Here is a 12,348-nt window from a genome sequence, read left to right on the forward strand (position 1 = left end):
ATATTTTTACTATATTTTTATTCTTAATTAGTGCTTCAAGCGCACTTGTTGGTATTTTTCAATTTTGAATGTTACTACATCCATCCTCAAAGGTCTTGGCATAGAGTGCCTCCGGGCACTCTTTAACCATTCCAAAAAATAGCGTGCCTATAGAAACTAGGAGTTAAGCTCATTGATAAGGCTGGTATCAAAGAATGAAGTCCTTGAAACAAACAGAACCAAGGAAAGGCCGGAAAAGATGGCAAAAAGTTGAACATGAGAATCTCAGAGGAAGCAATGTAACATGCATAAATAATTTTAGCATTTAAAATAATTTTTATATCTAAGAGTGAATCCAAATATGCATTACGTTATCAGAAGTTGGTAATTTTGAGAAAAATGTAGTGGGGTCCCTATTTATGTTATAATGAAACTGAACAGTCATACCAAAATCATTTGGAAACTTCAAATCAATGGTTATACAATGGAAACTTCATTTAGCATATATACAATTTTGTCGAAAAAAAAGCATATAACAATGGTTATACCACATCAATTCCTAAATCTGTGTTGATTATTATAAAAGCTCTTTTCTTTTGAATAGATAAAAAGGATGATGAGATAAGGTGCCCTTGCTGGTCATGGCATTAAGCTTGTTCAACAAGGACCCTGGCAAATATCATACAGGAGTAATCAGATTTCAGTTTCTGCGTCGCCTTCAACCACATTCATAAGTTTGGTTAGTCTGATCCTGAACTGAGCATACATCTAATGCTGATTCCTTTGCATCACAAACATACAAAAGTTTCTTAACTGCTACAGACAACAACTGCACAAAAAAGAAAGCGGAGAATGCTAAGGTTTATTTATTCACTTCAAATGAATGCTCAGTTTACTTTTTAACAATCTGCAAATTATGCAAATTATGCATTGCTTATTTGGTTTACTGCTGTTACTCTTAACTTTTTAAGGACCCCAGCAATGTAAAATTACAGACTCTAATTCATATATAAAAAATAGAAATGCTAAACAAGAGAACCAGTTGGAACTGCAAGATTCTACCTCTAGCAAAAAACATTGACATATTGGTATTGGTACAATGATAGGTGCAGTGACAAAAGATTGTCAATTAAATGCAGCAAGTGAAGTTAAAAGTTTGAAAAATGTATATCACATTCAGACGTAACAAGATACATTAGTAAAATATAACGTAGTTAGTAAATTTATTAAGAGACTAAAAAGTAGAAAATGGGATGTACCGGAAATTAAAAAAATATGGAGCAGAATCTTAGAGATGTGCAGTAATTCTTCCAGCGCTTATTGGGTCTTCACTATTATTTTTTTTGGAGGCTGTACTTTGATTTGAAGCCATTGTGCAAAGGTAAGATAATGACTGCAGCCATGAAACCAACATGGGCTTGCGGACAACATCATCAGAATCAGCCACTTGTGAATACAACTCATTCAAAACTATGTTTTGTGCATCTTGTGGTAACTTCGTAATCAACTGTGCCAATAGTTGCATCAAGTTGGGCAAGACCTGAAAAGTAGAACACCTTGCATTATTGTAAGTTTACAAACAATATTTAATCTATTTAGCAATGGCAATTCAGGTTGAAGGTGTGTCATGTGTCTGACACAGACGCAATATTCAATCACTTCTATATTCTTAGATTATTATTGGTGTCCACTAGCCAGTGTCAATGTCGTGTCTGGTATCCATTTATATGTCAATGCTTAATAGATTTAATGCATATGGACTAAAGACATTACAAAAAAAAAAAAAAGGATTAAGAAGCACTTAACATTAAATGGATTACTTTTTAATAGACTGTCCTACTCAAAAGCATTTACCATTTTTGGGTCTCGGAAAGTCTGTTATATTGCTTAATTTTACATGATGTGGAAAAAATCAAAGTAAAATTCAAAGCAGCAGAGTATAATTTATAAATTAAAGCCTTACTTGTATATCAACAAGGAAAACTAGGCGTAGGAGCAAGTCCATTAATTTCTTGCTTGGTTCTGGCTCTCCTTGCCACTGCTTCCATGCATCAGCCTCATGCGTGAAGACTTCAGAACAGAGCTGATTTGCTTTTTCAACAAGACTGTGAATGCAGTAAAAAGTGGCAGGGCTTCCAGCAGGAAGATGTTGGACCATTCCTACAACTCCAGAAGCCATTCCCTCGAAAGGAGTGATGTCAGGATATCCCTACATTAATAAAAATGTATTCGAAATTATCATTCTCAAATATTAAAGACCAAGGTATTTGGTAGAATTATTACCGATAAGGATACTTGTATGTAATGGAAAACGAGCTTCTCCTTCAATGAGACTCCATCAATTTTTTCAGATTCCTTCCCCATAGAAATAAATGCAGTGAACACAGAATGAGAGGCTCGAGCTACTTTTCCATTTGGATGTTCCATATATCTAGTTTCTTTTAAATAAGGAAGCAGATTTTCTGCAGTTGATAATGTTGACCAGAGAATCCCCAAATTTTATTTAACGAATGCCTAGGGTATCTAGTGCTCAAAATCAATTATAAACAAAACACTACAGATATAATTTTTGGCCAAAAGCTTGAAATGAAACTAATTTGTGGAAAAACAAAGCAAAACTAAATATGTACTTAGTTGATATAGGATACAAGAACATAGTTGGAGCTACCATGTCTCCAAATACAGGGCCGGGCAAACACTCAATCAAAGTTGGAATGACTCGTAGGTAAAACAAAACACGGGCTGTTTGCACTTCATCCTTGGACCAAAAGTATTTGGTTTTCTGGTCTAGAAGAACATATAATCTTATAAAACACAAACCAAAGAACAAAGAGCAATTCACATAAAAATGCAATTGAATAAATCATACCTGGCCCATTTGTCAAGTCGCCATAAGACGGTATGGAGTTCACAAAAAAGGTACAAGCATTCTCATTCTTGTTAACACTTGCAATTACCTTGCGAATGGTTTCCATATACTCTGGCAAGCGAACATGGCGAAAATATTCCACACAAGATAATGATACTAGTATCTTCAATGAGACTTCGGTTTGTATTTCTTGAGCAAATTTGGAACTCAATTTGTGCTTTGTTACAGCTAGTGCAAATACTACAACCATGAGAAAAGCAGATTCCGCGATTTTTTCGAAATCCGTAAGCAACACATCTTCTTTTCCTTTAAGATGCGTAGCCACTTTCCTGTGTCCAAAGTAAATATCGCGACAGTATTCCCATATAAGATTCTCCACTATATTCTTATTTTCTTCGTCAGCTAAAACATATTGATTGCAGAAAACACCTGTTACAGCTCCTGCTTCCTTGAAGAGGATATTATCTAGATGTTCTTTTATCTCATTCACCTTCAGTCCACCAGAACTGGGTGACAATTCAAACACGGACTCATAAAGGCGAGGCAACGGAAGCATCTCGGTTAACAATGACAAACCAAGGCAAACAAACAAAGAGGAATGGTTTGAAAACGAAATGGTTCGAGTCATTCCTAACGTAACACACTGAAGCAAAAGTCTATCTTGAAGATCATTGCCTGAGTTTCTAAATCTTAATGTCCTAGAAACCAAATCACTGACTAAAGCTTCCACCCGAATAATCGCAGAAGTCCTCATCCTAGTGAGAACATCTACTTTCATACCAGTAGAAGAAGCATATCTATCTGTAGCTCTTAAAACTCCAATTCCAGACATAAAAACAGCAAATGAAGCATAGTTTTCCTTAAAACTCTCAAAAGTTTCTCTCACCAAAACACTCACTTTATCCAAAAACCCGAAATTGATCAAATTAGACGCAATCCAATCGAACAAATAAAGAACCATGAGTCCATGAACAGCACTACCTCGAGGCCCATCATCATCTTTTCCCCAAATTTTAAACAAACAATCGAAGATTCTAACAAAATGAACATTCACAGAAGATGACAAAGCATACCCAATTCCAGCAAGAACGTTAGGCACAAGTTCATCAAACAAACAAACAATTCTACACTTATCTACCAGCAATCTAGACAGAATATCCAAGCACAAATTTTTAGTATTTTGAGATAAAGAATGGACAAAAGAAAAAGCACCCAAAAGTAGAATAGCTTCAGAGAATAATAAAACATGATTATTTCCAAAATGAAATTGAGAAGTAGATGATAAAAATAAGTTAGAAAGAAACTCAACTACTGAATCAACAATATCAAAAGTTTGTTTGGTGGGTTTTGTGGATTTTCTTATCCATATGTAAAGAAGTCTAAAACAAAGGGGAAAAGATTGATGGGAAAGAGAGAAATTTGAAGATGTGAGAATGGAAAGGAGAAGTTTAGCTTGTGGGTCAGCGACATGGAGAGAGGTTTGAGAATTGAGTAAGGTATTGAGATGTTGGTGAAGATGGTGTTGATTGAATGAAGAAGAGGTTGATTGAAGGGTGTTTCGGAGATGGGACCATGCTTGAATGATGGATTTCGCAGAGGTTGTAGTGGGTTGACGAGAGGTTTCTGAGGTGAATTTGTTACCACAACTTCTCTTTAACCATTCCTCCACAAACAAAATGTTGTCTAATTTTCTTGACATCTTCGGTGAGTGGTGAAGCTCTGCCGTCACTCTTTATAGTGAACCCGGATTCTCTCAGTGTCGGATCCAGGATCTTGGCCTTGGTGGTGCAAAATATTAAACTCCAAAATGCTGAGGAATTAAAAAAACGGCTGCAGATCTTCTGCTATAAATTTGGCAGAAGCTCTCTCATTCATTATTCATCTCATCTTCCAAAATTTTTTACCAAATCTCTCTAAAAAATCCAAACAAATTTATTCAACAAAATCACAAGTAAGTAATTATAATGCTATTAACTTACATTTTAGTTGTTATAAATGTTTTTATTTGTTAGTTTTTGAGTGATTTATTATTTTTTAGTTTTTGAGTAGATTTATATGTTATAATTAATTTTTAGAGTAGGGTTATGGTATAAAGTTTTGGTGGCAAGGTATGGTGAGGTGGCTGGGCGGTTGGAGGTTGGGGGTCGGAGTGTTTCTACTTGGTGGAGAGAGTTAGCGAAGATTAGAGATGGTGTAGGCATTGACAGAGGGAGTTGGTTTGCAGATAGTGTGGCGAGTAAGGTAGGGACAAGGACTAGTACTCTGTTTTGGCAGGATAGGTGGTTAGGAGATGTTCCTTTGTGTAGGCGTTTTGGTCGCTTGTTTGATTTATCAATCTATAAGTCGAGCACGGTGGCTGAGATGTTCTCTCTTGGTTGGGAGGAAGGGGGTGCTGCGTGGGGTTGTCGGAGACGTTTGTGGGATTGGGAGGAGGAGATGATAGGCGAATTTCGCCGTTTACTTGATAATTTTGTTGTACAGACTGATGTTTCTGACAGGTGGCAGTGGCGTCCTGACACTGTGAGCGGGTATATTGTGCGCGGAGCTTATCATATTTTAGCAGAACAGGTGCAACATATAGGTGATGGTATTGGAGAGCTTGTCTGGCATAAACATGTACCTTTGAAGGTCTCTATCCTAGCGTGGCAACTACTGCGGGACAGGCTACCAACAAAAAACAATCTTCTAAGGCGTGGCATTATTCATCCTACGACCAAGTACTGTGTTACGGGGTGTGGAAACGACGAAACGACTCCTCATTTGTTCTTTCATTGCAATACTCTTGGAGCTTTGTGGCAGCACATTCGGCATTGGCTAGGAGTTTATGGAGCTGATCCGTATTCTGTTAATGATCATTTTTTGCAGTTTACTTATGCTCTAGGATCTTCGAGGACACGAAGATCTTTTCTGCAGCTTCTTTGGTTAGTGGGAGTGTGGATTTTATGGACGGAACGTAATAACAGACTTTTCAATAATGTTCAAAATTCCGCGGTACAGCTGTTGGAAAAGGTTAAGTTTAATTCATTGTGGTGGCTTAAAGCCAATAACATTACTTTTGCTTTAGGTACTCAAAGGTGGTGGTCAGACCCGTTACTTTGTTTGGGTATTGACTGACACTTGTTTCAGACTTTGTACAGTGACAACTTGTTTTTTTGGGGCGACCTCTTGAGCACATCTTATGCTAAAGGGGTACTGCTGCCGTTGTTAATATATTTCATTTTTTATTCTTCAATTTTTTATTTTTTTAGAGTAGATGTTAGTTGATTAATTTAGTTAAAATGTTTGCATGATGATTATGTTATAGTTTAAAATTTTAGGTTTATATTTTAATTTGGTGTTTTATATTTTTTTATTTTATTTTAGTAAGAGTATATTATTTATTTTAAGATAAGTTGAATAATTTTGTTATATTTTACGTTATAACAAAAAAAATTATGTTAAACTTAAGTTGAATGATTTATGTTATTGTATATGATTAATTTGTTTATTTTAGTTAGAGTATATGATTTATAATTTTAGGGTTATTTTTATGATTTTTAGAGTCTATGTATAATTTGCACATCAAGTGTTTGATGAAATGTTTGAATTCGTTTTTCATTGATTGTTTTTAATTTTTTATTGTGTAGATTTGAAACAATGGCCGGGTGGATCTACGTTCATGCACAATTCAACGGCGGAGAACCTCTGAGGTTGAAGGTTCGGTGACTTGGTGTAACGTTAAGAGGTCTCAAGGATGAACTGACTGAATTCAACCAAGGAGTCAACCCCAGAGACAGAAGGAGGGTGGAACACGTTCGGTATAAACGTCCAACGCTCGACGAGGGGATAATATCATTCACTTGGGTGGAATTAACGAACGACGAAAACGTGACGAACATGTTTTGGGAGCACAACATTTTCTAGTGGATCGATATGCGGGTGACGTTGCTGAGATCAACTGAAGATATCATCAAAAGTTTGATTCCGCTAGAAGATCGTCATTAGGTACATAATGAATGCACCTTTCAGCTACAACAATTGTGTTCCTTTGAATGGGGTAATTCAAACTTGCCAAACGGCAGGTCTCCAATATTCGACCGACATTCCCATTGTTCATGTCAAAAGATTAAATTCTTGTTAGGCTGGTTTAAATGAAGGTATTGAAGTGTCAAGGAATGGACCTCATTCTTTTGACATTTGAATACCATCATTTAATCCCAGCCTAACAAGAATTTAATCTTTTGAATGGAACATTGGGAATGCCGGTCGAATATTGGAGTCCTACTGCTTGGTAAATTTGAATTTACCCCATTCAAAGGTAAGACAATTGTTGTAGTTGGAAGGTACAAACGTCCAACTGCAACAATTGTCTTCCTCTGAATGGGGTAATTTAAACTTGTTAAACGGCAGGAATCCAGCATGCGATGAGCCTCTTGAATGCTGGTATTCAAGTGTCAAGGAATGCACCTCATTCTTTTGAGCCTTGAATATCATCATTCAAGATGCTCATCGGACGCTGGAGTCCTGCTGTTTAGCAAGTTTGAATTTGCCTCATTCTGTGGTAAGAGAATTGTTGCAGTTGGAAGGTACATTCCAGAATGTAATGTAATGCAATGTGATGTGATAACATATATAGTTGAATGGAACTATAATTATTTTATTTATTCACTTTTCGAATTTATTTATTCATTACACAATTTTAATTAGTTGAATTCACGTTAGATTTAATGAGTTTTTATTCGAATATGCAATTATTCAAAACGCGACTTTAATCGAAATTATTTCAAATGCGATTTTATTCTAAGTACCATAATGTCAAACAAAATGTGCGTGACACGAAAATAAAACATAAAAAAATTCAAAATAATTAGGCATTAAAAGCCATTACATTCATTCTTCCTCGTCACACAAGTCAATCGGGTTGCCCGCTATAGTCCCTGGGGCACCTTGTTTTGGTTGAGGACCAAAATAGCATGTCTTCCCGCTCCTGCTCAACCTCGAGTGATTGTACACCGGCACCTTCGAACCCTTCTTTTTTCGGAACCATCGCAAACAATTCCGTGCCATGTCATATGAGATTTTTCTTTGTTCTTCTCATCACCCTGATTCTGATTTTGAGACATATCTACATTAAAAAAAAAATCGCGATCAAAACCTAACTAAACAACAATGCCATAAAATTGTAAAATGAAAAACTAAACCTAAACCTAAACTATCTTCAAAACCTACACCTAAACCTAAACAATTCTAACAATTCTACAACGATTCATCAAAACCTAACAATTCAATAAAAGTTCTCTAACAATTCTAACCATTCTAACCTAAACTATCCTAACATATCATGAAATCAATAAAACCTATATATCGAACCTATATAATCGAAATTTAACAAAAAAAACAAACAATTCGACCACAAAACAACAATGCAATAGGATTCAAAAAACTTACTTGTTTTTGTGATTGAAATTAGCTTGGAATTAGGGCTGGACAAGGACCCACGACCCGGCCCAACCCGAAAAATCGAAAAAATCGAGCTGAGTGGGTTAAAGCGGGTCCGCGGCTCAAACGGGTCATAAATGCGGGTTCACATGGGTATACATGGGCGGAGGCGGGTAACGGACCTTCATCCGCGGGTACCCGAACCCACCCGTATTGGATTAGTAAAAACGACGTCGTTTTAGTATATTGAAGAGTGGGGAGACTCACTAACCCTAGATCTGACTCATTCATTTCATTCATTTCTTCTAAAAAATTCTCTCACTCGCCTCACACTCTTTCACCTTCCTCTTCAAACCCTAGTGCCGCCGCCGCCTCTAACCACCACCACCTCACCATCAAATCCTCCTACCAACATGAATCACCACTTTCCAACTTGATTCCCTTTGTTTTACGCCTTTCTCTGTCAATACACGCAGAAAAATGGAGGCAAATCCTGAAACTCTCTCTCAGTCACTAACACCACCGTAGAGCCGTAAATCGCCGTCGTTTAACACGCAGTCACCACCACATCTAACCCTTACGACTCACTTAATCTCGTATCTTAGCCTCTCATTCACAATCGAACTTCGAACCCAGATCTTGATCGTTCCTTGATCTTGTTGACTCTCTCTGTGTTACTACACGCTCAAATCAAAGGTTAGATTTTCTCTTTTTAATGTTTGTCATTTTTTGTTATTGTTGTTAGATTTAGGGGTGTGACTGTTTTTATTTTTTGTTTCATGAATCACGTCTCTGATCTGCATATGCTTCAGATCTAAAGGTTAGATATTTTGTTTTTAATCTTTATAATTTTTTTTTATTTAGGGTTTATGAGTTTCTGACCACGTGCTTTTGTTTTTGTTTCATGATTCACATCCATGCTCTGCATATGCTTCAAATTTAAAGGTAAGATCTGTTTTTATTTTTTTATTTTTTTTTATGTTTGTATTTTTATAACCTTAGATTTAGTGTTTCTGACTATTTACTTTTGTTTTTATTTCATGATTCACATCTCTGTTCTGCGTATGCTTCAAATCTAAAGGTTGGTTTTTGTTACATTTTTCATATTTTGAGCTTTGATTTTTTCACTTCTTGCTTCTAACATTTTTTTTTGTTTCAATCTCATCTCTGCTGCTTATGCATCTGCTGAAGATTTGAAGGTACATATAGTTTTGTCCCATGTAGATGGTGCTTCATTTGAATTATTTTGATATTGAACAATACATTATATAATGCATAATGCTGCTACATCTGATACTATAGACTTTTATTTTCCATCTGGATGACTGTACTAATTTAAATCTTTACAATGGTCTGCAATGTTATTTATGCATCTCCTATCCTTCTTTATATGTATTGTGTGTTGTATTGATAATTTTAACTTGTTAGTTTTAATCTAGTACAAATTTAAATGTCATTGTTGTGTTTGATAATTTGAAAGATGGTCAACAATTGATCCTCTTTGTCTTAAAGGGTGCCCCTAATATGGACCTCAATTTAAAAGGACCATTGGTGCACCTCAACAACTTACTTGCTATAGCAGGTTACGATTGGTAGAGCTGCAAACATGTGAGACCGATTGCATTCTGTACTGTATCAATAGTGTTACGTTGGAAAACGTTGAGTCTTTTTTATAATTCTTCTTACAAGGAAAGACTTATGATTTTATTTTTTTTAGGGAAGGAAAGACTTATAAGCTTTTAATAATTATTTAATAGAAAAAATAAAATTAAAATATTGTAAATAATATTGGGAATAATAATACTATAGATGCAAAGAGACCACTAGAGGAAACGATGGTGATCATGTTTTCACCACTAAACCACCTCGCAAGTAATACGGGGACCGCACAGTGGGGGTAGAAGATCAACATACATCCTTTTTTCTTTCTTTTCTTCCTATTATACTAAGTTGTTGTTGCACCTGAGCAACAAGTTTTGGTACATAGAGAGAAATGGATTGATAATCAACTATGACCTGCTTCTTTGTTTTCTTGGATTAGTTTTTCTTAAGAAAAGGGAGAAAATAAAAATTGAGAGAATTTGATTGATCTATTGTCTATTAGTTTTGATGGGAATAGATCTTGTGTTTAAAGAAGTGAGACTGTTGTGGTGGTCAGTGGGTTCAAGCCTTCAAGGACACATAGAGAAAGAGATATGGAAGCGGTCCCACATGGTTGCACAAATGAGTTATGTCAAAAATGCCAAACAAATGTGAGTTATTTACTGCCCATGCCACTAACAAAAAAACAAAACAATTGCAACCGGTTATTCCTGGTAAAAAACAGGGGACCATGGGTGGACCTTAAATATTAGGGACCATATTAGAGGCTCCCTGTCTTAAATATCTAGTTCAAATTCTTAATTTCACATAATAAGTTAAAAATCCAGCAAATCTATATAAACGTGGCAGAGAGGCCTCATTTTTATAAAAAAAAAACACAACAATTTAAAAAAAAAAATTAAAAAATTCAATTGGGCTTTCAATATCATGTTGGGCCAGATAAGGTCCAACATGTAAATATCCGCCCGGTAACCCGCGCAACCCGGTAACCCGAACCCGAACTACCTGCTTACTAGTTTTGGCCACAATTGGGCCAGAGGTTTGAACCCTTCGGGTTGGGATGAGCTTCCACTTTGGGCCCAAACCCGTCCGATGTCCACCCCTACTTGGAATGGCAAAAAATCGCACCTAAGAGAATGAAAACCGCAACAATGGAGTTTTGGAAACTCCTATGTCTGTTCTATTCTTATAACCAATTTTCGGCAGTTAACTACCAAGGTTTTCCTCGACAGTTAACTGTATCCGGTTATTGAATTCCTCGACAGTTAACTGCCGAGGGGATAAAAGCGTATTTTACTCGTGTGCCTCAGCCTTATGCAATGTGTCAACAACAATTCTCAAGTAACATACTCAAATAATCATATCACATACAAAAGAAAATCTCCTGAGGTCCCTCTCTTCTCTGTCCTTTGTGAGAGCATGTGTCTCGATTGGTTGTCCCTAATCTAATCGCCTTGATTGAATTTTAACTCTTAGTTGTCAAGTATCGGTGCTAATCTCTGTCTTCAATTCCTTTTGGTCAACGATTTGTTTCCCTGTTTGTGTTGATCCAAGATCTGGTTTTTTTCGTATCTTTTCCTTCTTCAAAATCACCTAGTAAGTCACCATTTGCGATCTTCTCTTGGCTTTTATACCAGATCTGATCTCATTTAGTATCTTTTAGTTCTGGTTTTATCATGATTGTGTTTGAGATCACAAGGGATTTCATGTGGTGTGTGCTCATGCTCTCTTTCACGTTTCCAAAACAAGCCACGCCTAAAGGAAGAGTCTTTATGTGGTTATATCTTGGTCTTTATGGGTTTCAAATTATTTTATCAATGATGAAGATTGTTGCTTTATTGATCCAGATCTTGCCGTTTCCTAACTATGTCCTCAAAGAAATGCATAAAAGAGTCCGGGCTCGGTTCATTAGTATTCACAAACCTATGATATATATCCCTTTTCTTTCTATATACATTGCTTTATTATCTTTTTCCCCTGTAACACAAATGGAGAGGCTAAACATCAATGGTGAACAAGGTGATGTTCCTAAAAGGCCGAACCTTTCTCAGGCGGAGCTTCTGGATCTGTGTCTCGTTGGTAGGGTCATGGTCAACAAACCAATTCACATCGCGACCTTGGAGACTAGGCTCGGCCCCATATGGGAGCCTAAGTATCAAATGAATCTAATCCTCATGGATGACAACAAGTTCATGGTCCAGTTGTATTCGAAAGCGGATCTGGCAAGAATTCTAGATCGTAGCCCTTGGCTACTTGACAACAATATGATCATTCTGAAAAAAGTTGCTGTTGGAGAGGATCCTTTAACAATGGCAATGAATACTACATAAATCTGGGCCTAGGTGCATCAATTGCCATTTGGATTCATGGATGAAAAGGTGGGTGCTCTTGTTGGTAGTCATATCGGCAAGATGGCCAGATTCGATGATGAAAATAACTACGGTCCGTGGCGGCGATTTATGAGGGTCAGAGCTGAAATT

General features: G+C 36.5%; 2 protein-coding genes and 1 long non-coding RNA gene across 3 annotated transcripts; 2 read left to right on the forward strand and 1 right to left on the reverse strand.

Annotated features, from left to right (window-relative positions):
* Window positions 1–395: 395 nt before the first annotated feature.
* On the reverse strand, window positions 396–4,599 carry LOC11405410 (uncharacterized). Its single transcript, XM_003598280.4, has 6 exons — window positions 2,849–4,599; window positions 2,628–2,766; window positions 2,263–2,410; window positions 1,943–2,188; window positions 1,239–1,519; window positions 396–808 (listed from the first exon to the last, which is right to left on the reverse strand). The coding sequence occupies exons 1-5, from the start codon at window positions 4,545–4,547 to the stop codon at window positions 1,268–1,270; spliced, it is 2,484 nt and encodes an 827-aa protein (XP_003598328.1). The 5' UTR covers window positions 4,548–4,599; the 3' UTR covers window positions 396–808; window positions 1,239–1,267.
* Window positions 4,600–5,209: 610 nt separating this feature from the next.
* Window positions 5,210–5,962, forward strand: LOC112419804 (uncharacterized). The gene has a single exon (XM_024777727.1). The coding sequence runs from the start codon at window positions 5,210–5,212 to the stop codon at window positions 5,960–5,962; it is 753 nt and encodes a 250-aa protein (XP_024633495.1).
* A 2,572-nt stretch (window positions 5,963–8,534) lies between these two features.
* Window positions 8,535–9,722, forward strand: LOC120579679 (uncharacterized). The gene is made up of 3 exons (XR_005645429.1): window positions 8,535–8,962; window positions 9,079–9,086; window positions 9,458–9,722. It is a non-coding gene; the product is annotated as an uncharacterized lncRNA (long non-coding RNA).
* Window positions 9,723–12,348: the final 2,626 nt, after the last annotated feature.

Source organism: Medicago truncatula, chromosome 3 (genome assembly GCF_003473485.1).
Source record: "Medicago truncatula cultivar Jemalong A17 chromosome 3, MtrunA17r5.0-ANR, whole genome shotgun sequence".
NCBI classification, from domain to species: Eukaryota; Viridiplantae; Streptophyta; class Magnoliopsida; order Fabales; family Fabaceae; genus Medicago; species Medicago truncatula.

What these genes read in the sequence shown, in the direction of transcription:
- LOC11405410 (XM_003598280.4), bottom strand. Translation starts at nt 4,547, where the DNA reads ATGTCAAGAAAATTAGACAACATTTTGTTTGTGGAGGAATGGTTAAAG. An exon ending in CGACTTGACAAATGGGCCAG is followed by an intron (nt 2,767 to 2,848) that starts GTATGATTTATT and finishes ATGTTCTTCTAG; the next exon opens with ACCAGAAAACCAAATACTTT. An exon ending in TTTTCCTTGTTGATATACAA is followed by an intron (nt 1,520 to 1,942) that starts GTAAGGCTTTAA and finishes TCTACTTTTCAG; the next exon opens with GTCTTGCCCAACTTGATGCA.
- LOC112419804 (XM_024777727.1), top strand. Translation starts at nt 5,210, where the DNA reads ATGTTCTCTCTTGGTTGGGAGGAAGGGGGTGCTGCGTGGGGTTGTCGG.